A 27,073-nucleotide genomic window follows, 5' to 3' on the forward strand; every position below is an offset into this window, starting at 1 on the left:
CAAGGACTATGGGGGTCTGCTTGAAACATGTAGGTATTACAGACTGGGTCAGGGAGAGACTGAAAATGTCAGTGAAGACACTTGCCAGCTGGTCAGCGCATGTTCTGAGTATGCGTCCTGGTAATCAATCTGTGAATGTTCACCTGTTCAAAGGTCTTACTTACATTGGCTACGGAGAGCATGATCACACAGTCGTCCAGAACAGCTGGTGCTCTCATGCATGGTTCAGTGTTGCTTGCCTCGAAGCTGCATAGAAGGCATTTAGCTCGTCTGGTAGGCTCGCATCACTGGGCAGCTCGCAGCTGGGTTTCCCTTTGTAATCCATGATAGTTTGCAAGCCCTGTCACATCCGATGAGCGTCAGAACCGGCGTAGTATAATTCAATCTTAGTCCTGTATTGACGCTTTGCCTGTTTGATGGTTCGTCTGAGGTCATAGCGAGATTTCTTATAAGCGTCCGGATTAGTGTCCCGCTCCTTAAAGACGGCAGCTCTGGCCTTTAGCTCAGTGCGGATGTTGCCTGTAATCCATGACTTCTGGTTGATATACCGTGCTTTCAGAAAGTATTCACACCCCTTGACTTTTTCCACATTTTGTTGTTACAAAGTGGGATTAAAATGGATTTTATTGTAATTTTTTGGTCAAACAATCTACACAAAATACTCTAATGTGGAAGAGAAATTCCACAAAAAAATCATGGAATATAAAACACAGCTGTGAGTCTATCTGGGTAAGTCTAAGAGTTTTGCACACCTGGATTTTACAATATTTGCTCATTATTCTTTCAAATTGGTTGTTGATCATTGATAGACAGCCATTTTCAACTCTTGCTATAGATTTACAAACCGAAATAAGTCAAAACTGTAACTAGGCCACTCAGGAACATTCAATGTCGTCTTGGTAAGCAACTCCAGTGAATATTTGGCATTGTATTTTAGGTTATTGTCCAGCTGAAAGGTGAATTTGTCTTCCTCAGTGTCAAAACAGACTGAACCAGGTTTTCCTCTAGGATTGTGCCTGTGCTTAGCTCTAGTCTGTATATTTTTGTCCTAAAACGTCCTAGTTCTTACCAATGACAAGCATACCCATAACATGATGCAGCCACCACCATGTTTGAATATATGGAGTGGTACTCAGTGACGTGTTGGATTTGCCCCAAACATAACGCTTTGTATTCAGGACATAAAGTTAATTTCTTTGCCATATTTCTAGCTGTATTCCTTAGTGCCTTATTGCAAACAGGATGCATGTTTTGGAATATTTATATTTTGTACAGGATTCCTTCTTTTCACTCTGTCATTTATAATAGTATAATGGAGTTACTACAATGTTGTTGATCCATCCTCAATTATCTCCTATTATAGCCATTAAACTCTGTAACTGTTTTAAAGTCACCATTGGCCTCATGGTGAAATCCCTGAGCGGTTTTCTTCCTCTCCGGCAACTGAGTTAGGAAGAACGCCTGTATCTTTGTAGTGACTGGGTGTATTGATACACCATCCAAAGTGTAATTAATAACCACCATGCTCAAAGGGATATTCAATGTATACTTTCTTTATTTTTTTACCCATCTTCCAATAGTTGCCTTTCTTTGCGAACCATTGGAAAACCTCCCTGGCCTTTGTCGTTAAATCTGTGTTTGAAATTCACTGCTCAACTGAGGGATCTTACAATTATCTGTATGTCCGGGGTCCAGAGATGAGATAGTCATTTAAAAAGATTGTTAAACACTATTAAAGCACACAGGGTGAGTCCATGCAAGTTATGTAACTTGTTAAGCACATTTTTACTCCTGAACTTATTTATGCTTTTAATTTTTGTAAACATTTCTAAAAACATAATTCCACTTTGGCATTATGGGGTATTGTGTGTAGATCAGTGACATCAAATCTCAATTTAATCAATTTAAAATTCAGGCTGTAATAAAACAAAATTTGAAAAAAGTCAAGGGGTGTGAATACTTTCTGAAGGCACTGTACGGCCACCGTGGGGACGACGTCATCGATGCACTTATTATTGAAGCCGGTGACTGACATAGTAAACTCCTCCATGTTATCAGATGAATCACGGAACATATTCCAGTGTGTGCTACCGAAACAGTCCTGTAGCTTAGCAACCGCTTCATCGGACCACTTCCGTAACGAGTGCGTCACTGGTACTTCCTGTTTGAGTTTTTTTTTGCTTGTAGGCAGAAATCAGGAGGATATAGTTATGGTCAGATTTACCAAATGGAGGGTGAGGGAGAGCTTTGTATGCGTCTCTGTGTGTGAAGTAAAGGTAATCTAGAATTTTGTCTCCTCTAGTTGCACAGGTGACACGCTGGTAGAAATGAGGTAAAACGGATTTCAGTTTCCCTGCTTGAAAATCACTGGGCCACTAGGAGCCCTTCTGGATGAGCGTCTTCCTGTTTGCTTATGGCTTTAAGACCGCACTCAACGAGCTGAATAAGGCCAGCATCGGTTTGTGGTGGTAAATAGACAGCTACGAAAAATATAGATGCAAACTCTCTTGGTAAATAGTGTGGTCTACAGCTTATCATGAGATATTCTACCTCAGGTGAGCAGAACCTCAAGACTTCCTTAATATTAGCGAGCACCAGCTGTTGTTAAGAGACCCCCCCCCCCCCACTCCCATCTAACCTTACCCGACACTGCCGTACGGTCTTGACAATGAAAAACCAGCTTGATTCATACCATCCATGGTTCTTGTTCAGCCACGTCTCCGAGAAACATAGGATATTATATTTCTTCAGTTCCCGTTGATAGTCTCTAAACAAAGCTTGTCCAGTTTGTTCTCCAGTGATTGTACGTTCGGCCAATAGAACGGACGGTAAGGGGCGTATTTATCAGTCGTCAAAGTGCCCACACGTCGGCCTCTCACATGCAGTATTTTCCTTTTCTGAGTCTCGTGGGGATTAGGGCCTGGGGGGGGGGGGGGGGGGGGGAGCAGGATAAATCTACATTCAAATCAAGGTTAGTGATGTTCTGTTGTCCAGAAGCTCATTTCTGTCCTGGAGGACTGTTGGACTGATCACATAACATCTCGAAACAACAGAGAAATAGTAAGACAAAGCAGCTCGGGGCTTTGAGTCTCTGAGACGGAGGTCGTGTGTGTGTGTGTGTGTGTGTGTGTGTGTGTGTGTGTGTGTGTGTGTGTGTGTGTGTGTGTGTGTGTGTGTGTGTGTGTGTGTGTGTGTGTGTGTGTGTGTGTGTGTGTGTGTGTGTGTGTGTGTATGAGTGTATGTGTGTGTGAGTGTGTGAGTGTGTGTGTGTGTGTATGAGTGTATGTGTGTGTGAGTGTGTGTGTGTGTGTGTGTGTGTGTGTGTGTGTGTGTGTGTGTGTGTGTGTGTGTGTGTGTGTGTGTGTGTGTGTGTGTGTGTGTGTGTGTGTGTGTGTATGAGTGTATGAGTGTATGTGTGTGTGAGTGTGTGAGTGTGTGTGTGTGTGTGTATGAGTGTATGTGTGTGTGAGTGTGTGTGTGTGTGTGTGTGTGTGTGTGTGTGTGTGTGTGTGTGTGTGTGTGTGTGTGTGTGTGTGTGTGTGTGTGTGTGTGTGTGTGTGTGTGTGTGTGTGTGTGTGTGTATGAGTGTATGTGTGTGTGAGTGTGTGAGTGTGTGTGTGTCAGTGTTTGATCGTTCTCTGGCATCTAACCAAGGTATTCCAACCATGTTGTGGGGAATTCAAAATGCAGCCATCCTTCCTTCAGTTAAAGATATCATTCCTTATATGGGATAACTAGCTGGGAAAACAATGACAATGTTTTTTAATGGTTGTATAAATAAACTATCAAGCTTTTAAATTGTGAGCGAGAGTTACGTCAATTCCTTCTCAAAACAATGAAGGCTGAATGTGTGCAGCCTCAGTGCCCAATGCATTAAATATGACTCAAAAACCTAATATTTCCCTTTTACATAAATGAGAATATTTCACAATTATTTACAAAGAAGATAGTTGTAACTGTCAAAAAAACAAGCTGCTGCTGTGTCAGGGGAGGAAGTGAAGGATGTCCATCTATTTCCTGTAAAGTTTATCCCAAATGGCTCCCTATTCCCTATATCGTGCACTACTTTTGACCAGGCCCCTGGGGAATAGGGTGCCATTGTGGACATGGCCACAGTGACAGCTTGCCTGGATATTCACACTGCTGTGGACGGCAGCACTAAGTTGAGGGAAAGACTAGAGCAGAGTAGCTAGATAACCTCCAATAACAATACTGTCTGGTCTGTCTTCCCTCAGATCTCCAACAACATGAGGGCATAGACATAGAATGACTAGAAGGGCTTGAGGGCATAGACATAGAATGACTAGAAGAGCTTGAGGGCATAGACATAGAATGACTAGAAGGGCTTGAGGGTATAGAATGACTAGAAGGGCTTGAGGGCATAGACATAGAATGACTAGAAGGGATTGAGGGCATAGACATAGAATGACTAGAAGGGCGTGAGGGCATAGACATAGAATGACTAGAAGGGCTTGAGGGCATAGACATAGAATGACTAGAATGTTAGTGTGTGCTCCGGACTTAGTCCCAGGATATCCTCTGGCGATAACCTCGAACAATATGGCCTATTCTCAATTGGATTGGCTCAACTCCTGAGTCCTCTCTCGCCTTCCTCTCCAAGGAGAGGAGGACAGAAGAGAGGACAGAAGAGAGGAGGACCAAGGAGAGGAGGACCGAGGAGAGGAGGACCGAGGAGAGGAGAAGATAGAGGAGAGGAGGACCGAGGAGAGGATAGAGGAGAGGAGGACCGAGGAGAGGAGGACTGAGGCGAGGATGACCGAGGAGAGGAGGACCGTAGACAGACTTTTTCAAAACAAGAATAGGCCATTGACTAGACATTGGCCCTGAAGACATCCTACTAGCATCATGGATTCCAAGACAGACAGCGACAGATGATGATATCATTTGCCCCTTTAACAATCCTTCCACTGTTTAGGAGGATCTGAGTCCCAAACGGTTCCCTTCATTCCCTTTATAGTGCACTACTTTTGACCACTATATAGGGAATAGGGTGCCAGTTGGAACACGTTTCAGTCTGAGAGGGTGTGACTTCTTTTGCCATCTGATCAGAAGACGTTAGTCCTTTTATGGTAATTCAGCTCACTATTAGGTCACTGTGAATGAAGTCTTCTTTTGGCTAGAGACCTAGCAAAACCCTGTGGAATTCCTCTCCCATCAATTACACTGAAATTGATAGCTGCTGTTAGTTGGCACTATAAATAGTGGCCTATTAAGAAATGTTATCTTATTATAGGATATTAGGATATTATAAGGATATTATATTAAAAATGAAAATGACAGTGGATGTACATTATATTTACAATAAGACACAGGAATTACAGTGGATGTACATTAAATTTACAATAAGACACAGGAATTATGGTGGATGTACATTAAATTTACAATAAGACACAGGAATTATGGTGGATGTACATTAAATTTACAATAAGTGACAGGAATTACGGTGGATGTACATTATATTTACAATAAGTGACAGGAAATACGGTGGATGTACATTAAATTTACAATAAGTGACAGGAAATACGGTGGATGTACATTAAATTTACAATAAGTGACAGGAATTACGGTGGATGTACATTATATTTACAATAAGTGACAGGAATTACGGTGGATGTACATTATATTTACAATAAGTGACAGGAATTACGGTGGATGTACATTAAATTTACAATAAGTGACAGGAATTACGGTGGATGTACATTATATATACAATAAGACACAGGAATTACGGTGGATGTACATTAAATTTACAATAAGTGACAGGAATTATGGTGGATGTACATTATATTTACAATAAGACACAGGAATTATGGTGGATGTACATTATATTTACAATAAGACACAGGAATTACGGTGGATGTACATTATATATACAATAAGACACAGGAATTATGGTGGATGTACATTATATTTACAATAAGTGACAGGAATTACGGTGGATGTACATTATATATACAATAAGACACAGGAATTATGGTGGATGTACTTTATATTTACAATAAGTGACAGGAAATACGGTGGATGTACATTAAATTTACAATAAGTGACAGGAAATACGGTGGATGTACATTAAATGTACAATAAGTGACAGGAATTACGGTGGATGTACATTATATTTACAATAAGTGACAGGAATTACGGTGGATGTACATTATATTTACAATAAGTGACAGGAATTACGGTGGATGTACATTAAATTTACAATAAGTGACAGGAAATACGGTGGATGTACATTAAATTTACAATAAGTGACAGGAATTACGGTGGATGTACATTAAATTTATAATAAGTGACAGCAATTACGGTGGATGTACATTATATTTACAATAAGTGACAGGAATTACGGTGGATGTACATTAAATTTACAATAAGTGACAGGAATTACGGTGGATGTACATTAAATTTACAATAAGTGACAGGAATTACGGTGGATGTACATTATATTTACAATAAAACAGGAATTACGGTGGATGTACATTAAATTTACAATAAGTGACAGGAATTACGGTGGATGTACATTATATTTACAATAAAACACAGGAATGTAGACAGTTACCACAGCTGACTTCTGTTTTCATTGAATAATCACTGACACAGGAATGATAATCATAGAATGAAAAAGGCTAAACCTGTCCTGGAGTTTGGTCCAGTATTTACAGTTGAAGTCGGAAGTTTACATACACTGAGGTTGGAGTCATTAAAACTCGTTTTTCAACCACTCCACACATTTCTTGTTAACAAACTATAGTTTTGGCAAGTTGGGTTAGGACATCTACTTTGTGCATGACACAAGTCATTTTTCCAACAATTGTTTACAGACAGATTATTTCACTTATAATTCACTGTCACAATTCCAGTGGGTCAGAAGTTTACATACACTAAGTTGACTGTGCCTTTAAACAGCTTGGAAAATTCCAGAAAATTGTGTCATGGCTTCTGATAGGCCAATTGACATCATTTGAGTTAATTGGAGGTGTACCTGTGGATGTACTTCAAGGCCTACCTTCCAACGCAGTGCCTCTTTGCTTGACATCATGGGAAAATCAAAAGAAATCAGCCAAGACCTCAGAAAAAAATTGTAGACCTCCACAAGTCTGTTTCATCCTTGGGAGCAATTTCCAAACGCCTGAAGGTACCACGTTCATCTGTACAAACAATAGTACGCAAGTATAAACACCATGGGACCACGCAGCCGTCATACCGCTCAGGAAGGAGATGCGTTCTGTCTCCTAACGATGAATGTACCTTGGTGTGAAAAGTGCAAATCAATCCCAGAACCACAGCAAAGGACCTTGTGAAGATGCTGGAGGAAACAGGTACAAACGTATCTATATCCACAGTAAAACGAGTCCTATATCCACATAACCTGAAAGGCCGCTCAGCAAGGAAGAAGCCACTGCTCCAAAACCGGCATAAAAAGCCAGACTACGGTTTGCAACTGCACATGGGGACAAAGATCGTACTTCTTGGAGAAATGTCCTCTGGTCTGATGAAACAAAAATAGAACCGTTTGGCCATAATGACCATCGTTATGTTTGGAGGAAAAAGGGGGAGCCTTGCAAGCCGAAGAACACCATCCCAACCGTGAAGCACGGGGGTGGCAGCATCATGTTGTGGGGGTGCTTTGCTGCAGGAGGGACTGGTGCACTTCACAAAATAGATGGCATCATGAGGCAGGAAAATTATGTGGATATATTGAAGCAACGTCTCAAGACATCAGTCAGGAAGTGAAAGCTTGGTCGCAAATGGGTCTTCCAAATGGACAATGACCCCAAGCATACTTCCAAAGTTGTGGCAAAATGGCTTAAGGACAACAAAGGCAAAGTATTGGAGTGGCCATCACAAAGCCCTGACCTCGATCCTATAGAAAATTTGTGGGCAGAACTGAAAAAGCATGTGCGAGCAAGGAGGCCTACAAACCTGACTCAGTTACACCAGCTCTGTCAGGAGGAATGGGCCAAAATTCACCCAACTTATTGTGGGAAGCTTGTGGAAGGCTACCCAAAATGTTTGACCCAATTTAAACAATTTAAAGGCAATGCTACTAAATATTAATTGAGTGTATGTAAACTTCTGACCCACTGGGAATGTGATGAATAAATTAAAAGCTGACATAAATCATTCTCTCCATTATTCTGACATTTCACATTCTTAAAATAAAGTGGTGACCCTAACTGACCTAAGCCAGGGAATTTTTACTAGGATTAAACGTCAGAAATTGTGAAAAACTGAGTTTAAATGTATTTGGCTAAGGTGTATGTAAACTTCCGACTTCAACTGTATATGAATGGACAAAGTCATCGATCACGTGACAACATTCATTCCATATGTGAAAACTATGCATGATATGTCTCCATGAGACGCCATCATAATCGCTACGGTAACACATTGAAACCAAATGGAGTCGATTATGACGGCGTGTCATGGAGACATATCATGTGTGGTTTGAGCTTCTCCAGGGAGTCATGTTGCAGGCTGGCTCAGTGCTGCCCCCTCTGACTGACTCAAGTTGAAGACGGATCAGGGTACTGCAGGCTGGCTCAGTGCTGCCCCCTCTGACTGACTCAAGTTGAAGACCGATCAGGGTACTGCAGGCTGGCTCAGTGCTGCCCCCTCTGACTGACTCAAGTTGAAGACGGATCAGGGTACTGCAGGCTGGCTCAGTGCTGCCCCCTCTAACTGACTCAAGTTGAAGACCGATCAAGGTACTGCAGGCTGGCTCAGTGCTGCCCCCTCTAACTGACTCAAGTTGAAGACCGATCAGGGTACTGCAGGCTGGCTCAGTGCTGCCCCCTCTGACTGACTCAAGTTGAAGACCGATCAGGGTACTGCAGGCTGGCTCAGTGCTGCCCCCTCTAACTGACTCAAGTTGAAGACCGATCAGGGTACTGCAGGCTGGCTCAGTTCTGCCCCCTCTAACTGACTCAAGTTGAAGACCGATCAGGGTACTGCAGGCTGTCTTCAGCAACTAAATTATCCTCAGAACTTCTAGTGTGCGATTTAAATAAAATCGGTTCAAGGACATACATCTGGTGTATTAGAAATAATTATTGGTTCCATGATTGTCTTCACAACATTGGTATTTATTTACATGAAGACTGTCATTCTCCACATTCACTATAAATGGTGGATCCTGTCAAACAATACCTGCCTGCAGTACTGTGGTCGGCCTTGAACTTCTGCGGTGTCAATGAGAGGGGACATTTATATTCCTAGCACGTCTAAACATAGATTGGTCTGGTCTATAGATTGGTTTGGTCTGGCACGTCTAACCATATTGGATTGATCTGGTCTATGGATTGGTTTGGTCTAGCAGCACATCATTGTGTGTTCTGTATTCTCCAGTCTATAGATTGGTTTGGTCTAGCAGCACATCATTGTGTATTCTCCAGTCTATAGATTGGTTTGGTCTAGCAGCATATCATTGTGTGTTCTGTATTCTCCAGTCTATGGATTGGTTTGGTCTAGCAGCACATCATTGTGTGTTCTCCAGTCTATAGATTGGTTTGGTCTAGCAGCACATCATTGTGTATTCTCCAGTCTATAGATTGGTTTGGTCTAGCAGCACATCATTGTGTGTTCTGTATTCTCCAGTCTATAGATTGGTTTGGTCTAGCAGCACATCATTGTGTGTTCTGTATTCTCCAGTCTATAGATTGGTTTGGTCTAGCAGCATATCATTGTGTGTTCTGTATTCTCCAGTCTATAGATTGGTTTGGTCTAGCAGCATATCATTGTGTGTTCTGTATTCTCCGGTCTATAGATTGGTTTGGTCTAGCAGCATATCATTGTGTGTTCTGTATTCTCCAGTCTATAGATTGGTTTGGTCTAGCAGCATATCATTGTGTGTTCTGTATTCTCCAGTCTATAGATTGGTTTGGTCTAGCAGCACATCATTGTGTATTCTCCAGTCTATAGATTGGTTTGGTCTAGCAGCATATCATTGTGTGTTCTCCAGTCTATAGATTGGTTTGGTCTAGCAGCACATCATTGTGTGTTCTGTATTCTCCAGTCTATAGATTGGTTTGGTCTAGCAGCACATCATTGTGTGTTCTGTATTCTCCAGTCTATAGATTGGTTTGGTCTAGCAGCACATCATTGTGTATTCTCCAGTCTATGGATTGGTTTGGTCTAGCAGCACATCATTGTGTATTCTCCAGTCTATGGATTGGTTTGGTCTAGCAGCACATCATTGTGTGTTCTCCAGTCTATAGATTGGTTTGGTCTAGCAGCACATCATTGTGTGTTCTGTATTCTCCGGTCTATAGATTGGTTTGGTCTAGCAGCATATCATTGTGTGTTCTCCAGTCTATAGATTGGTTTGGTCTAGCAGCATATCATTGTGTGTTCTGTATTCTCCAGTCTATAGATTGGTTTGGTCTAGCAGCACATCATTGTGTGTTCTGTATTCTCCAGTCTATAGATTGGTTTGGTCTAGCAGCACATCATTGTGTGTTCTGTATTCTCCAGTCTATAGATTGGTTTGGTCTAGCAGCACATCATTGTGTGTTCTGTATTCTCCAGTCTATAGATTGGTTTGGTCTAGCAGCACATCATTGTGTGTTCTGTGTTCTCCAGTCTATAGATTGGTTTGGTCTAGCAGCACATCATTGTGTGTTCTGTATTCTCCAGTCTATAGATTGGTTTGGTCTAGCAGCACATCATTGTGTGTTCTCCAGTCTATAGATTGGTTTGGTCTAGCAGCACATCATTGTGTGTTCTCCAGTCTATAGATTGGTTTGGTCTAGCAGCACATCATTGTGTATTCTCCAGTCTATAGATTGGTTTGGTCTAGCAGCACATCATTGTGTATTCTCCAGTCTATGGATTGGTTTGGTCTAGCAGCACATCATTGTGTGTTCTGTATTCTCCAGTCTATAGATTGGTTTGGTCTAGCAGCACATCATTGTGTGTTCTCCAGTCTATATATTGGTTTGGTCTAGCAGCATATCATTGTGTGTTCTGTATTCTCCAGTCTATAGATTGGTTTGGTCTAGCAGCACATCATTGTGTGTTCTGTATTCTCCAGTCTATAGATTGGTTTGGTCTAGCAGCACATCATTGTGTGTTCTGTATTCTCCAGTCTATAGATTGGTTTGGTCTAGCAGCACATCATTGTGTATTCTCCAGTCTATAGATTGGTTTGGTCTAGCAGCATATCGTTGTGTATTCTCCAGTCTATAGATTGGTTTGGTCTAGCAGCATATCATTGTGTGTTCTGTATTCTCCAGTCTATAGATTGGTTTGGTCTAGCAGCATATCATTGTGTGTTCTGTATTCTCCAGTCTATAGATTGGTTTGGTCTAGCAGCACATCATTGTGTGTTCTGTATTCTCCAGTCTATAGATTGGTTTGGTCTAGCAGCACATCATTGTGTGTTCTGTATTCTCCAGTCTATAGATTGGTTTGGTCTAGCAGCACATCATTGTGTGTTCTCCAGTCTATAGATTGGTTTGGTCTAGCAGCACATCATTGTGTGTTCTCCAGTCTATAGATTGGTTTGGTCTAGCAGCACATCATTGTGTATTCTCCAGTCTATAGATTGGTTTGGTCTAGCAGCACATCATTGTGTATTCTCCAGTCTATGGATTGGTTTGGTCTAGCAGCACATCATTGTGTGTTCTGTATTCTCCAGTCTATAGATTGGTTTGGTCTAGCAGCACATCATTGTGTGTTCTCCAGTCTATATATTGGTTTGGTCTAGCAGCATATCATTGTGTGTTCTGTATTCTCCAGTCTATAGATTGGTTTGGTCTAGCAGCACATCATTGTGTGTTCTGTATTCTCCAGTCTATAGATTGGTTTGGTCTAGCAGCACATCATTGTGTGTTCTGTATTCTCCAGTCTATAGATTGGTTTGGTCTAGCAGCACATCATTGTGTATTCTCCAGTCTATAGATTGGTTTGGTCTAGCAGCATATCGTTGTGTATTCTCCAGTCTATAGATTGGTTTGGTCTAGCAGCATATCATTGTGTGTTCTGTATTCTCCAGTCTATAGATTGGTTTGGTCTAGCAGCATATCATTGTGTGTTCTGTATTCTCCAGTCTATAGATTGGTTTGGTCTAGCACCACATCATTGTGTGTTCTGTATTCTCCAGTCTATAGATTGGTTTGGTCTAGCAGCATATCATTGTGTGTTCTGTATTCTCCAGTCTATAGATTGGTTTGGTCTAGCAGCACATCATTGTGTATTCTCCAGTCTATAGATTGGTTTGGTCTAGCAGCACATCATTGTGTGTTCTGTATTCTCCAGTCTATAGATTGGTTTGGTCTAGCAGCACATCATTGTGTATTCTCCAGTCTATAGATTGGTTTGGTCTAGCAGCACATCATTGTGTGTTCTGTATTCTCCGGTCTATAGATTGGTTTGGTCTAGCAGCACATCATCGTGTGTTCTGTATTCTCCGGTCTATAGATTGGTTTGGTCTAGCAGCACATCATTGTGTGTTCTGTATTCTCCAGTCTATAGATTGGTTTGGTCTAGCAGCACATCATTGTGTGTTCTGTATTCTCCAGTCTATAGATTGGTTTGGTCTAGCAGCACATCATTGTGTGTTCTGTATTCTCCAGTCTATAGATTGGTTTGGTCTAGCAGCACATCATTGTGTGTTCTGTATTCTCCAGTCTATAGATTGGTTTGGTCTAGCAGCACATCATTGTGTGTTCTGTATTCTCCAGTCTATAGATTGGTTTGGTCTAGCAGCACATCATTGTGTATTCTCCAGTCTATAGATTGGTTTGGTCTAGCAGCACATCATTGTGTGTTCTGTATTCTCCAGTCTATAGATTGGTTTGGTCTAGCAGCACATCATTGTGTATTCTCCAGTCTATAGATTGGTTTGGTCTAGCAGCACATCATTGTGTGTTCTGTATTCTCCGGTCTATAGATTGGTTTGGTCTAGCAGCACATCATTGTGTGTTCTCCAGTCTATAGATTGGTTTGGTCTAGCAGCACATCATTGTGTGTTCTCCAGTCTATAGATTGGTTTGGTCTAGCAGCACATCATTGTGTGTTCTCCAGTCTATAGATTGGTTTGGTCTAGCAGCACATCATTGTGTATTCTCCAGTCTATAGATTGGTTTGGTCTAGCAGCACATCATTGTGTGTTCTGTATTCTCCGGTCTATAGATTGGTTTGGTCTAGCAGCACATCATTGTGTGTTCTGTATTCTCCGGTCTATGGATTGGTTTGGTCTAGCAGCATATCATTGTGTGTTCTCCAGTCTATAGATTGGTTTGGTCTAGCAGCACATCATTGTGTGTTCTGTATTCTCCGGTCTATGGATTGGTTTGGTCTAGCAGCATATCATTGTGTATTCTCCAGTCTATAGATTGGTTTGGTCTAGCAGCACATCATTGTGTGTTCTCCAGTCTATAGATTGGTTTGGTCTAGCAGCACATCATTGTGTGTTCTGTATTCTCCGGTCTATGGATTGGTTTGGTCTAGCAGCATATCATTGTGTGTTCTCCAGTCTATAGATTGGTTTGGTCTAGCAGCATATCATTGTGTGTTCTGTATTCTCCAGTCTATAGATTGGTTTGGTCTAGCAGCAGATCATTGTGTGTTCTCCAGTCTATAGATTGGTTTGGTCTAGCAGCATATCATTGTGTGTTCTGTATTCTCCAGTCTATAGATTGGTTTGGTCTAGCAGCACATCATTGTGTGTTCTGTATTCTCCAGTCTATAGATTGGTTTGGTCTAGCAGCACATCATTGTGTGTTCTGTATTCTCCAGTCTATAGATTGGTTTGGTCTAGCAGCATATCATTGTGTGTTCTGTATTCTCCAGTCTATAGATTGGTTTGGTCTAGCAGCACATCATTGTGTATTCTCCAGTCTATAGATTGGTTTGGTCTAGCAGCATATCATTGTGTGTTCTGTATTCTCCGGTCTATAGATTGGTTTGGTCTAGCAGCACATCATTGTGTGTTCTCCAGTCTATAGATTGGTTTGGTCTAGCAGCATATCATTGTGTGTTCTCCAGTCTATAGATTGGTTTGGTCTAGCAGCACATCATTGTGTGTTCTGTATTCTCCAGTCTATAGATTGGTTTGGTCTAGCAGCATATCATTGTGTGTTCTGTATTCTCCAGTCTATAGATTGGTTTGGTCTAGCAGCATATCATTGTGTGTTCTGTATTCTCCAGTCTATAGATTGGTTTGGTCTAGCAGCACATCATTGTGTGTTCTGTATTCTCCAGTCTATAGATTGGTTTGGTCTAGCAGCACATCATTGTGTGTTCTGTATTCTCCAGTCTATAGATTGGTTTGGTCTAGCAGCACATCATTGTGTGTTCTGTATTCTCCAGTCTATAGATTGGTTTGGTCTAGCAGCACATCATTGTGTGTTCTGTGTTCTCCAGTCTATAGATTGGTTTGGTCTAGCAGCACATCATTGTGTGTTCTGTATTCTCCAGTCTATAGATTGGTTTGGTCTAGCAGCACATCATTGTGTGTTCTCCAGTCTATAGATTGGTTTGGTCTAGCAGCACATCATTGTGTGTTCTCCAGTCTATAGATTGGTTTGGTCTAGCAGCACATCATTGTGTATTCTCCAGTCTATAGATTGGTTTGGTCTAGCAGCACATCATTGTGTATTCTCCAGTCTATGGATTGGTTTGGTCTAGCAGCACATCATTGTGTGTTCTGTATTCTCCAGTCTATAGATTGGTTTGGTCTAGCAGCACATCATTGTGTGTTCTCCAGTCTATATATTGGTTTGGTCTAGCAGCATATCATTGTGTGTTCTGTATTCTCCAGTCTATAGATTGGTTTGGTCTAGCAGCACATCATTGTGTGTTCTGTATTCTCCAGTCTATAGATTGGTTTGGTCTAGCAGCACATCATTGTGTGTTCTGTATTCTCCAGTCTATAGATTGGTTTGGTCTAGCAGCACATCATTGTGTATTCTCCAGTCTATAGATTGGTTTGGTCTAGCAGCATATCGTTGTGTATTCTCCAGTCTATAGATTGGTTTGGTCTAGCAGCATATCATTGTGTGTTCTGTATTCTCCAGTCTATAGATTGGTTTGGTCTAGCAGCATATCATTGTGTGTTCTGTATTCTCCAGTCTATAGATTGGTTTGGTCTAGCAGCACATCATTGTGTGTTCTGTATTCTCCAGTCTATAGATTGGTTTGGTCTAGCAGCACATCATTGTGTGTTCTGTATTCTCCAGTCTATAGATTGGTTTGGTCTAGCAGCACATCATTGTGTGTTCTCCAGTCTATAGATTGGTTTGGTCTAGCAGCACATCATTGTGTGTTCTCCAGTCTATAGATTGGTTTGGTCTAGCAGCACATCATTGTGTATTCTCCAGTCTATAGATTGGTTTGGTCTAGCAGCACATCATTGTGTATTCTCCAGTCTATGGATTGGTTTGGTCTAGCAGCACATCATTGTGTGTTCTGTATTCTCCAGTCTATAGATTGGTTTGGTCTAGCAGCACATCATTGTGTGTTCTCCAGTCTATATATTGGTTTGGTCTAGCAGCATATCATTGTGTGTTCTGTATTCTCCAGTCTATAGATTGGTTTGGTCTAGCAGCACATCATTGTGTGTTCTGTATTCTCCAGTCTATAGATTGGTTTGGTCTAGCAGCACATCATTGTGTGTTCTGTATTCTCCAGTCTATAGATTGGTTTGGTCTAGCAGCACATCATTGTGTATTCTCCAGTCTATAGATTGGTTTGGTCTAGCAGCATATCGTTGTGTATTCTCCAGTCTATAGATTGGTTTGGTCTAGCAGCATATCATTGTGTGTTCTGTATTCTCCAGTCTATAGATTGGTTTGGTCTAGCAGCATATCATTGTGTGTTCTGTATTCTCCAGTCTATAGATTGGTTTGGTCTAGCAGCACATCATTGTGTGTTCTGTATTCTCCAGTCTATAGATTGGTTTGGTCTAGCAGCATATCATTGTGTGTTCTGTATTCTCCAGTCTATAGATTGGTTTGGTCTAGCAGCACATCATTGTGTATTCTCCAGTCTATAGATTGGTTTGGTCTAGCAGCACATCATTGTGTGTTCTGTATTCTCCAGTCTATAGATTGGTTTGGTCTAGCAGCACATCATTGTGTATTCTCCAGTCTATAGATTGGTTTGGTCTAGCAGCACATCATTGTGTGTTCTGTATTCTCCGGTCTATAGATTGGTTTGGTCTAGCAGCACATCATCGTGTGTTCTGTATTCTCCGGTCTATAGATTGGTTTGGTCTAGCAGCACATCATTGTGTGTTCTGTATTCTCCAGTCTATAGATTGGTTTGGTCTAGCAGCACATCATTGTGTGTTCTGTATTCTCCAGTCTATAGATTGGTTTGGTCTAGCAGCACATCATTGTGTGTTCTGTATTCTCCAGTCTATAGATTGGTTTGGTCTAGCAGCACATCATTGTGTGTTCTGTATTCTCCAGTCTATAGATTGGTTTGGTCTAGCAGCACATCATTGTGTATTCTCCAGTCTATAGATTGGTTTGGTCTAGCAGCACATCATTGTGTGTTCTGTATTCTCCAGTCTATAGATTGGTTTGGTCTAGCAGCACATCATTGTGTATTCTCCAGTCTATAGATTGGTTTGGTCTAGCAGCACATCATTGTGTGTTCTGTATTCTCCGGTCTATAGATTGGTTTGGTCTAGCAGCACATCATTGTGTGTTCTCCAGTCTATAGATTGGTTTGGTCTAGCAGCACATCATTGTGTGTTCTCCAGTCTATAGATTGGTTTGGTCTAGCAGCACATCATTGTGTGTTCTCCAGTCTATAGATTGGTTTGGTCTAGCAGCACATCATTGTGTATTCTCCAGTCTATAGATTGGTTTGGTCTAGCAGCACATCATTGTGTGTTCTGTATTCTCCGGTCTATAGATTGGTTTGGTCTAGCAGCACATCATTGTGTGTTCTGTAGTCTCCGGTCTATGGATTGGTTTGGTGTAGCAGCATATCATTGTGTGTTCTCCAGTCTATAGATTGGTTTGGTCTAGCAGCACATCATTGTGTGTTCTGTATTCTCCGGTCTATGGATTGGTTTGGTCTAGCAGCATATCATTGTGTATTCTCCAGTCTATAGATTGGTTTGGTCTAGCAGCACATCATTGTGTGTTCTCCAGTCTATAGATTGGTTTGGTCTAGCAGCACATCATTGTGTGTTCTCCAGTCTATAGATTGGTTTGGTCTAGCAGCACATCATTGTGTATTCTCCAGTCTATAGATTGGTTTGGTCTAGCAGCACATCATTGTGTGTTCTGTATTCTCCGGTCTATAGATTGGTTTGGTCTAGCAGCACATCATTGTGTGTTCTGTAGTCTCCGGTCTATGGATTGGTTTGGTGTAGCAGCATATCATTGTGTGTTCTCCAGTCTATAGATTGGTTTGGTCTAGCAGCACATCATTGTGTGTTCTGTATTCTCCAGTCTATGGATTGGTTTGGTCTAGCAGCATATCATTGTGTATTCTCCAGTCTATAGATTGGTTTGGTCTAGCAGCACATCATTGTGTGTTCTGTATTCTCCAGTCTATAGATTGGTTTGGTCTAGCAGCACATCATTGTGTGTTCTGTATTCTCCAGTCTATAGATTGGTTTGGTCTAGCAGCACATCATTGTGTATTCTCCAGTCTATAGATTGGTTTGGTCTAGCAGCATATCGTTGTGTATTCTCCAGTCTATAGATTGGTTTGGTCTAGCAGCATATCATTGTGTGTTCTGTATTCTCCAGTCTATAGATTGGTTTGGTCTAGCAGCACATCATTGTGTGTTCTGTATTCTCCAGTCTATAGATTGGTTTGGTCTAGCAGCACATCATTGTGTGTTCTGTATTCTCCAGTCTATAGATTGGTTTGGTCTAGCAGCACATCATTGTGTATTCTCCAGTCTATAGATTGGTTTGGTCTAGCAGCATATCGTTGTGTATTCTCCAGTCTATAGATTGGTTTGGTCTAGCAGCATATCATTGTGTGTTCTGTATTCTCCAGTCTATAGATTGGTTTGGTCTAGCAGCATATCATTGTGTGTTCTGTATTCTCCAGTCTATAGATTGGTTTTGGTCTAGCAGCACATCATTGTGTGTTCTGTATTCTCCAGTCTATAGATTGGTTTGGTCTAGCAGCATATCATTGTGTGTTCTGTATTCTCCAGTCTATAGATTGGTTTGGTCTAGCAGCACATCATTGTGTATTCTCCAGTCTATAGATTGGTTTGGTCTAGCAGCACATCATTGTGTGTTCTGTATTCTCCAGTCTATAGATTGGTTTGGTCCTAGCAGCACATCATGTGTGTCTGTATTCTCCAGTCTATAGATTGGTAGGAATCATTGTGTGTCTGTATTTCTCCAGTCTATAGATTGGTTTGGTCTAGACAGCACATCATTGTGTTCTGTATTCTCCAGTCTATAGATTGGTTTGGTCTAGCAGCACATCATCGTGTGTTCTGTATTCTCCGGTCTATAGATTGGTTTGGTCTAGCAGCACATCATTGTGTGTTCTGTATTCTCCAGTCTATAGATTGGTTTGGTCTAGGCAGCACATCATTGTGTGTTCTGTATTCTCCAGTCTATAGATTGGTTTGGTCTAGCAGCACATCATTGTGTGTTCTGTATTCTCCAGTCTATAGATTTGTTTGGTCTAGCAGCACATCATTGTGTGTTCTGTATTCTCCAGTCTATAGATTGGTTTGGTCTAGCAAGCACATCATTGTGTATTCTCCAGTCTATAGATTGGTTTGGGTCTAGCAGCACATCATTGTGTGTTCTGTATTCTCCAGTCTATAGATTGGTTTGGTCTTAGCAGCACATCATTGTGTGTTCTCCAGTCTATAGATTGGTTTGGTCTAGCAGCACATCATTGTGTGTTCTCCAGTCTATAGATTGGTTTGGTCTAGCAGCATATCATTGTGTGTTCTGTATTCTCTAGTCTATAGATTGGTTTGGTCTAGCAGCATATCATTGTGTATTCTCCAGTCTATAGATTGGTTTGGTCTAGCAGCACATCATTGTGTATTCTCCAGTCTATAGATTGGTTTGGTCTAGCAGCATATCATTGTGTGTTCTGTATTCTCCGGTCTATAGATTGGTTTGGTCTAGCAGCATATCATTGTGTGTTCTCCAGTCTATAGATTGGTTTGGTCTAGCAGCACATCATTGTGTGTTCTCCAGTCTATAGATTGGTTTGGTCTAGCAGCACATCATTGTGTGTTCTGTATTCTCCAGTCTATAGATTGGTTTGGTCTAGCAGCATATCGTTGTGTATGCTGTATTCTCCAGTCTGTTCAGGGTCACATTTTTTTCGCTGCAGTGTTGAAGCTTCGTTGCCATGGTGACTTGGTACTGTGCCAGAAACATTATCCAATATCTCTTCAATTAGAGAAATGGTACACTAAAGACAATGTATGGCGATTATTGTGGCAGTTAAGTTTCAATTTGCTATTTTTTTCAAAGTAGCCTTGGGTGTCTTGAAAGGTGAGAGTAAAATGCGATTATCATCATTGTAAAATAGATTTTAAAAAATCCTTATAACGGAGAGAGAAAGGTCTCAGGAATGGTATCAGTGTAATTAATTATCAGACAATGAATGATTCTTTAACTGAAGAAATAAAGCAGAATTAAACATTTGCTGCTGCTGGCGACAGAGGGGTTGAGGACGAAGAGACAAGAAACAATTATCATCCTTATTAACACTGAAACAATCATTTATTTTTTAATGCACCACTCAAACAGCTGCATGGCTACAACAGATTTGCCACAGAAATGCTGACACTTCACCAAGAAGCTCACTGAAAAATGTAAATGACTGAAACCTTTAGTCCTGAACCAATAGAAATCAAACGTGCCGTCTGAAGCCTTTAGTCCTGAACCAATAGAAATCAAACGTGCCGTCTGAAGCCTTTAAAGAAGCTTTGGTTCAGGACTAAAGGCCTGCTTTCTTCAACAACAAAAAACAACTAAAAAAATAAAAAAAATAAAACAAAAATTCAATTTCTGCCTTAAGACTAAATGACTAACTAGAAGTGCATTTACAATACCATTGTCAATGTCAATATTATTACATATTTTTGGATCTTGTGATATTTAATGTCATCTATGGTTTGACCTCAGAAGTGATGACAATTTCTAGAAGTTCCAGAATGCGTTGCTGCCACAGTAACATTGGACCAATCATTATCCAGTATGTTCTGATTGACAGACAGAGAGAGCCAAGCCCTCATAGCCACTGTGTCCTGCTCTTAGCAGAATACACGTCCCAATGGCTCAAAAATACTAAAAAGGGTGTCGCAATTTTGCGTCACCAAACCAAGAAACTGGACTGTAAAAACACAAAGAAAAGCCACTAACTTGAGTCTCCGGTTGCATCCGAAACGGCCCCCTCTCCCTTACATAGTACACTACTGTTGACCATTGGCTCAGAGGATCCTGGTGAAAAGTAGTGTACTATATAGGCCAGTGTTACTCAGACCTCTGGGACCCTCAGTTGTTCCATGGGCCAGTGTTACTCAGACCTCTGGGACCCTCAGTTGTTCCATGGGCCAGTGTTACTCAGACCTCTGGGACCCTCAGTTGTTCCATGGGCCAGTGTTACTCAGACCTCTCCTCTGGGACCCTCAGTTTCCATGGGCCAGTGTTACTCAGACATCTCCTCTGGGACCCTCAGTTGTTCCATGGGCCAGTGTTACTCAGACCTCTGGGACCCTCAGTTGTTCCATGGGCCAGTGTTACTCAGACCTCTCCTCTGGGACCCTCAGTTGTTCCATGGGCCAGTGTTACTCAGACCTCTGGGACCCTCAGTTGTTCCATGGGCCAGTGTTACTCAGACCTCTCCTCTGGGACCCTCAGTTTCCATGGGCCAGTGTTACTCAGACATCTCCTCTGGGACCCTCAGTTGTTCCATGGGCCAGTGTTACTCAGACCTCTGGGACCCTCAGTTGTTCCATGGGCCAGTGTTACTCAGACCTCTCCTCTGGGACCCTCAGTTGTTCCATGGGCCAGTGTTACTCAGACCTCTCCTCTGGGACCCTCAGTTGTTCCATGGGCCAGTGTTACTCAGACCTCTGGGACCCTCAGTTGTTCCATGGGCCAGTGTTACTCAGACCTCTCCTCTGGGACCCTCAGTTTCCATGGGCCAGTGTTACTCAGACATCTCCTCTGGGACCCTCAGTTGTTCCATGGGCCAGTGTTACTCAGACCTCTCCTCTGGGACCCCTCAGTTGTTCCATGTATTTAATCTATACCAGAGCTAGCAAACCTGATTCAACTAGTCAACTAATCCTCAAGCCCTTGACTAGGTGAATCAGGTGAGGTAGTTCAACGTCCAAGAGGAGAGGTTTGAGAACCACGGGGAATAGACTAATGTGGGACAAGTCTTTCACCAAATGATCACCTTCCCACAACAGGCGTCATCATCATGTCTTGAACTTCTTCTCTGAGGGCGAGGTCTCCAACCCCTCCCCTGACCCTTGACCTCCTGACCCCAGGTGAGTCCGTTTTAGCGCCCCCTGGGCCGGGGCCTGGCCTCTCTGAGAAGACAACCCTGCCTCTTCCTCATCCTTCTCATCCTCCACCTGGTTCCTAGTGTCTGTTTGTTTCCCCGCCAAGGCCTCCCTCTCTCCCCTGGAATGTGGGGACGCAAACAGGTCTGGAGCCAGACGGTCCCTGGAGTCTACTGGCACTTCAGTCATCTCAGTCTGGTCAGGGAGCCGCAGGCCATTCATGTCAGGGCTGTGGTGATGTCTGGAGGAAGGGGAGACCCAGCTACTGTTGTCCTCCTCCGGACTCTCCAAGCCCTTGGCCATCCTCTCTAAAGCAGCCCCCGTCATCCCTCCCTCCCAGGACTCGGTCCTCTGCTGCAGAGTGTCCTGAGCCAGAAGGGAGGTGATGAGGAGCCCCTCCTGCTCCGCTCGGTCGTCCTGGCTGTCCAGAGACACTGCAGGGCCGGAACCAGCAAGTCTGCCTGAATTGCTGGCACATCTCCCCGTTTTCGAGCTCCTCCTTTGGGGTCCGATCTGGACCGAGTCCTGGTCCTGCTGCAGCTCCGTGGAGGATGCAGAGGAGGATGAGGCCTCGTCGATGGAGATCTTGGGGTAGGAGCAGGAGTCGACCCCCCCGGGGTACAGGGCCTGGGCGGACTCAGGGCGCCCTCCACTGGGCCTGCAGGGGAAGTGCATGCGGCGCCTCCGTGCGGCGTTGCGTTGCCTGGTGCTGACCCTGCGACGCTCCTCGTCCTCAGAGCTGGTGGAGGAGGTGGTGGAGGAGCTGGAGGAGGCCCCAGCGGGGGAGGAGGGGGGGCTGGAGAGGGTGGAGTTGTCTCGGGGGCTGGGGCGGGGCATGGGGTCCAACCAGAACCCAGAGGAGTCAGAGTCCTCTCCCACCAGGTCCAATAAGAACGCAGACTGGTGATGTCGCTGACGACTCCTAGGCAGCAACGGCTCCGCCCCCGAGGCATCAGGTGCAGCCAATGAGGATGAGGAGGAGCGGTCCGAGTCGCCCGTAGCAGCAGCGGGATGTACAGGTGAAGCAGCACCAACCCCAACCAGGACCCCGGCGCCGTCTCTTCCAGCCCGCGTCGAGCCTCGCCCCCTGGCCTGGAGCTGCAGGATGGCCCCCTCACTCAGGTCACTGTCTGAGTCCGAACTCCAGCCCTCGATCTCCCGACGCACCAGAGAGTCAAAGAAGGCCATCATACGAGGATCCTCCTGGATGGACTGAGATGACATGAGAAAGATGCAATCGTACTTCAATTCATCCCCCAGAATGTGTGTGTGTGTGTGTGTGTGTGTGTGTGTGTTACCTGTGAGACGTAGTCGTGCCTCAGGCCGCTGCCGCTGTTCAGCACCAGGCTGATATACTCCTCGTGGCTGTACAGACTCCTGGACTTATTCTCCACACAACCATCCAGGTCGCCCAGACTCTCTGTCTGCTGGTAGGGGCTCCATGCCTGGGGGAGGAGGAGAGACAAGGCAGAGGTCAGGATTAGAGAGCCTGTATCAGCTTTCACACTTCTGGTACAGAACTAGAGCTGCCGTAGGAGAGAGAGACTAGAGCTGCCGTAGGAGAGAGACTAGAGCTGCCGTAGGAGAGAGACTAGAGCTGCCGTAGGAGAGAGACTAGAGCTGCCGTAGGAGAGAGACTAGAGCTGCCCTAGGAGAGGACTAGAGCTGCCCTAGGAGAGGACTAGAGCTGCCCTAGGAGAGGACTAGAGCTGCCCTAGGAGAGGACTAGAGCTGCCGTAGGAGAGGACTAGAGCTGCCGTAGGAGAGGACTAGAGCTGCCGTAGGAGAGAGACTAGAGCTGCCGTAGGAGAGGACTAGAGCTGCCGTAGGAGAGGACTAGAGCTGCCGTAGGAGAGAGACTAGAGCTGCCGTAGGAGAGAGACTAGAGCTGCCGTAGGAGAGAGACTAAAGCTGCCGTAGGAGAGAGACTAGAGCTGCCGTAGGAGAGAGACTAGAGCTGCCGTAGGAGAGAGACTAGAGGCTGCCGTAGGAGAGAGACTAGAGCTGCCGTAGGAGAGGACTAGAGCTGCCGTAGGAGAGGACTAGAGCTGCCGTAGGAGAGGACTAGAGCTGCCGTAGGAGAGGACTAGAGGCTGCCGTAGGAGAGAGACTAGAGCTGCCGTAGGAGAGAGACTAGAGCTGCCGTAGGAGAGAGACTAGAGCTGCCGTAGGAGAGAGACTAGAGCTGCCGTAGGAGAGAGACTAGAGCTGCCGTAGGAGAGAGACTAGAGCTGCCGTAGGAGAGAGACTAGAGCTGCCGTAGGAGAGAGACTAGAGCTGCCGTAGGAGAGAGACTAGAGCTGCCGTAGGAGAGAGACTAGAGCTGCCGTAGGAGAGAGACTAGAGCTGCCGTAGGAGAGAGACTAAAGCTGCCGTAGGAGAGAGACTAAAGCTGCCGTAGGAGAGAGACTAGAGCTGCCGTAGGAGAGAGACTAGAGCTGCCGTAGGAGAGAGACTAGAGCTGCCGTAGGAGAGAGACTAGAGCTGCCGTAGGAGAGGACTAGAGCTGCCGTAGGAGAGGACTAGAGCTGCCGTAGGAGAGGACTAGAGCTGCCGTAGGAGAGGACTAGAGCTGCCGTAGGAGAGGACTAGAGCTGCCGTAGGAGAGGACTAGAGCTGCCGTAGGAGAGGACTAGAGCTGCCGTAGGAGAGGACTAGAGCTGCCGTAGGAGAGGACTAGAGCTGTCGTAGGAGAGAGACTAGAGCTGCCGTAGGAGAGAGACTAGAGCTGCCGTAGGAGAGAGACTAGAGCTGCCGTAGGAGAGAGACTAGAGCTGCCGTAGGAGAGAGACTAGAGCTGCCGTAGGAGAGAGACTAGAGGCTGCCGTAGGAGAGAGACTAGAGGCTGCCGTAGGAGAGAGACTAGAGCTGCCGTAGGAGAGAGACTAGAGGCTGCCGTAGGAGAGAGACTAGAGGCTGCCGTAGGAGAGAGACTAGAGGCTGCCGTAGGAGGAGAGACTAGAGGCTGCCGTAGGAGGAGAGACTAGAGGCTGCCGTAGGAGGAGAGACTAGAGGCTGCCGTAGGAGGAGAGACTAGAGGCTGCCGTAGGAGGAGAGACTAGAGGCTGCCGTAGGAGGAGAGACTAGAGGCTGCCGTAGGAGGAGAGACTAGAGGCTGCCGTAGGAGGAGAGACTAGAGGCTGCCGTAGGAGGAGAGACTAGAGGCTGCCGTAGGAGGAGAGACTAGAGGCTGCCGTAGGAGGAGAGACTAGAGGCTGCCGTAGGAGGAGAGACTAGAGGCTGCCGTAGGAGGAGAGACTAGAGGCTGCCGTAGGAGGAGAGACTAGAGGCTGCCGTAGGAGGAGAGACTAGAGGCTGCCGTAGGAGGAGAGACTAGAGGCTGCCGTAGGAGGAGAGACTAGAGGCTGCCGTAGGAGGAGAGACTAGAGGCTGCCGTAGGAGGAGAGACTAGAGGCTGCCGTAGGAGGAGAGACTAGAGGCTGCCGTAGGAGGAGAGACTAGAGGCTGCCGTAGGAGGAGAGACTAGAGGCTGCCGTAGGAGGAGAGACTAGAGGCTGCCGTAGGAGGAGAGACTAGAGGCTGCCGTAGGAGGAGGCTGCCGTAGGAGAGACTAGAGGCTGCCGTAGGAGGAGAGACTAGAGGCTGCCGTAGGAGGAGAGACTAGAGGCTACCGTAGGAGGAGAGACTAGAGGCTGCCGTAGGAGGAGAGACTAGAGGCTGCCGTAGGAGAGAGACTAGAGGCTGCCGTAGGAGAGAGACTAGAGGCTGCCGTAGGAGAGAGACTAGAGGCTGCCGTAGGAGAGAGACTAGAGGCTGCCGTAGGAGAGAGACTAGAGCTGCCGTAGGAGAGAGACTAGAGGCTGCCGTAGGAGAGAGACTAGAGGCTGCCGTAGGAGAGAGACTAGAGCTGCCGTAGGAGAGAGACTAGAGCTGCCGTAGGAGAGAGACTAGAGCTGCCGTAGGAGAGAGACTAGAGCTGCCGTAGGAGAGAGACTAGAGCTGCCGTAGGAGAGAGACTAGAGCTGCCGTAGGAGAGAGACTAGAGCTGCCGTAGGAGAGAGACTAGAGCTGCCGTAGGAGAGAGACTAGAGCTGCCGTAGGAGAGAGACTAGAGCTGCCGTAGGAGAGAGACTAGAGCTGCCGTAGGAGAGAGACTAGAGCTGCCGTAGGAGAGAGACTAGAGCTGCCGTAGGAGAGAGACTAGAGCTGCCGTAGGAGAGAGACTAGAGCTGCCGTAGGAGAGAGACTAGAGCTGCCGTAGGAGAGAGACTAGAGCTGCCGTAGGAGAGAGACTAGAGCTGCCGTAGGAGAGAGACTAGAGCTGCCGTAGGAGAGAGACTAGAGCTGCCGTAGGAGAGAGACTAGAGCTGCCGTAGGAGAGAGACTAGAGCTGCCGTAGGAGAGAGACTAGAGCTGCCGTAGGAGAGGACTAGAGCTGCCGTAGGAGAGAGACTAGAGCTGCCGTAGGAGAGAGACTAGAGCTGCCGTAGGAGAGAGACTAGAGCTGCCGTAGGAGAGAGACTAGAGCTGCCGTAGGAGAGAGCGTTATGATGATGAACCAACACATCTTCCTTCGACAAGCTCGTCAAAAGGGGACAGACGGCGAAGGAGATGAGTCGTCTGTCTTCACCTCAGGCCCTGTGATTCATGAGGGACAGTGAGTTATAATGACTGAAGACCTGAGAGTCATACAGGATGGGAAACCACCCAGTGAGGAATGCCTGGGAGTTACTACCGTTACCCTTTCAGAGGGTTTAGGTGTAGAAGGGCTGAGATAATTATTCTGATGGCACGGTGAGCACCCAGGTGGGTTTCTCCTTTTCCTGCAAAGAACAATTACCTTCAAGATTCTGTGCATTTTTTAAAGTACTCAAACAACCGAACTGATGAACTTTAAATCATGACGATGTAATCAATTGATGTTCATGATGTAATGTGGATATGTCACTGATGATTTCACGAACCAATCATTGGTACCAAGTCATTTTACACATCAAGTCATACACCCACCCACGACCTGTGATTTGAATGATTATTAAAATTGTAAATAAATAAAAAATAAATAATATCTACGACGTAACTACTGACCTTGATGACCTTCTCGACCCCGGAGGAGCAGATCATATTGGTGCTCGGGTTGAACCGGACTTGGTTCACGATGGAACGATGACCCTTTAGGATCATGGACGCTCCGTTCACCACACGACCTGGGCCTCCTGGAAGGGCGAGACGGAAATAAGAGATTTGTAATCTGTAATCACGTTTCCATCTAAACATTTCATGCGGATGAATTACCTGACGCGTAAAGAAAAGCCACGACTGGGCTGACTGAAACGTGAAAAGCCGACAGACAAATATGTTGGGAGGGATCTTTTTGTTTCCGGCAAAACGTATTATGCGAGAAATGGCAGAAACGCCTTTATGAGTAAATATTGATATAATAACTGTCATATTGAAGTAAACTTGGAGTCATGCGATGATGTGTGTGTGTGGGGTTCTTCCACTACAACTCAGGAAACCATGCAGTTTATGAGGCTACAGATGAAATAAGTGATGAACTTCACAGGGTGGTTAGCTTGATGCTGCTTACAATAAATATCGAGAATCTTATACTGGTGA

General features: G+C 44.7%; 1 protein-coding gene across 6 annotated transcripts in view; it reads right to left on the reverse strand.

Annotated features, from left to right (window-relative positions):
• Positions 1 to 19,674: 19,674 nt before the first annotated feature.
• Positions 19,675 to 27,073, reverse strand: part of LOC120023082 (DDB1- and CUL4-associated factor 5-like) — a 37,765-nt gene continuing 30,366 nt past the window's right edge. For 2 of the 6 annotated variants that reach the window (XM_038967044.1, XM_038967043.1), the window contains 3 exons: positions 26,543 to 26,670; positions 22,792 to 22,938; positions 19,675 to 22,705 (listed from right to left, as the gene is read on the reverse strand). In XM_038967044.1, coding sequence (XP_038822972.1) covers positions 21,407 to 22,705; positions 22,792 to 22,938; positions 26,543 to 26,670 — 1,574 coding nt within the window. In that variant the 3' untranslated portion in view covers positions 19,675 to 21,406. The remainder of the gene's footprint in view (positions 22,706 to 22,791; positions 22,939 to 26,542; positions 26,671 to 27,073) is intronic. The other 4 variants (XR_005472666.1, XR_005472665.1, XR_005472664.1 and 1 more) reach the window with 4 other exon arrangements.

This window comes from Salvelinus namaycush, chromosome 28 (assembly GCF_016432855.1).
Source record: "Salvelinus namaycush isolate Seneca chromosome 28, SaNama_1.0, whole genome shotgun sequence".
Taxonomy (NCBI): domain Eukaryota; kingdom Metazoa; phylum Chordata; class Actinopteri; order Salmoniformes; family Salmonidae; genus Salvelinus; species Salvelinus namaycush.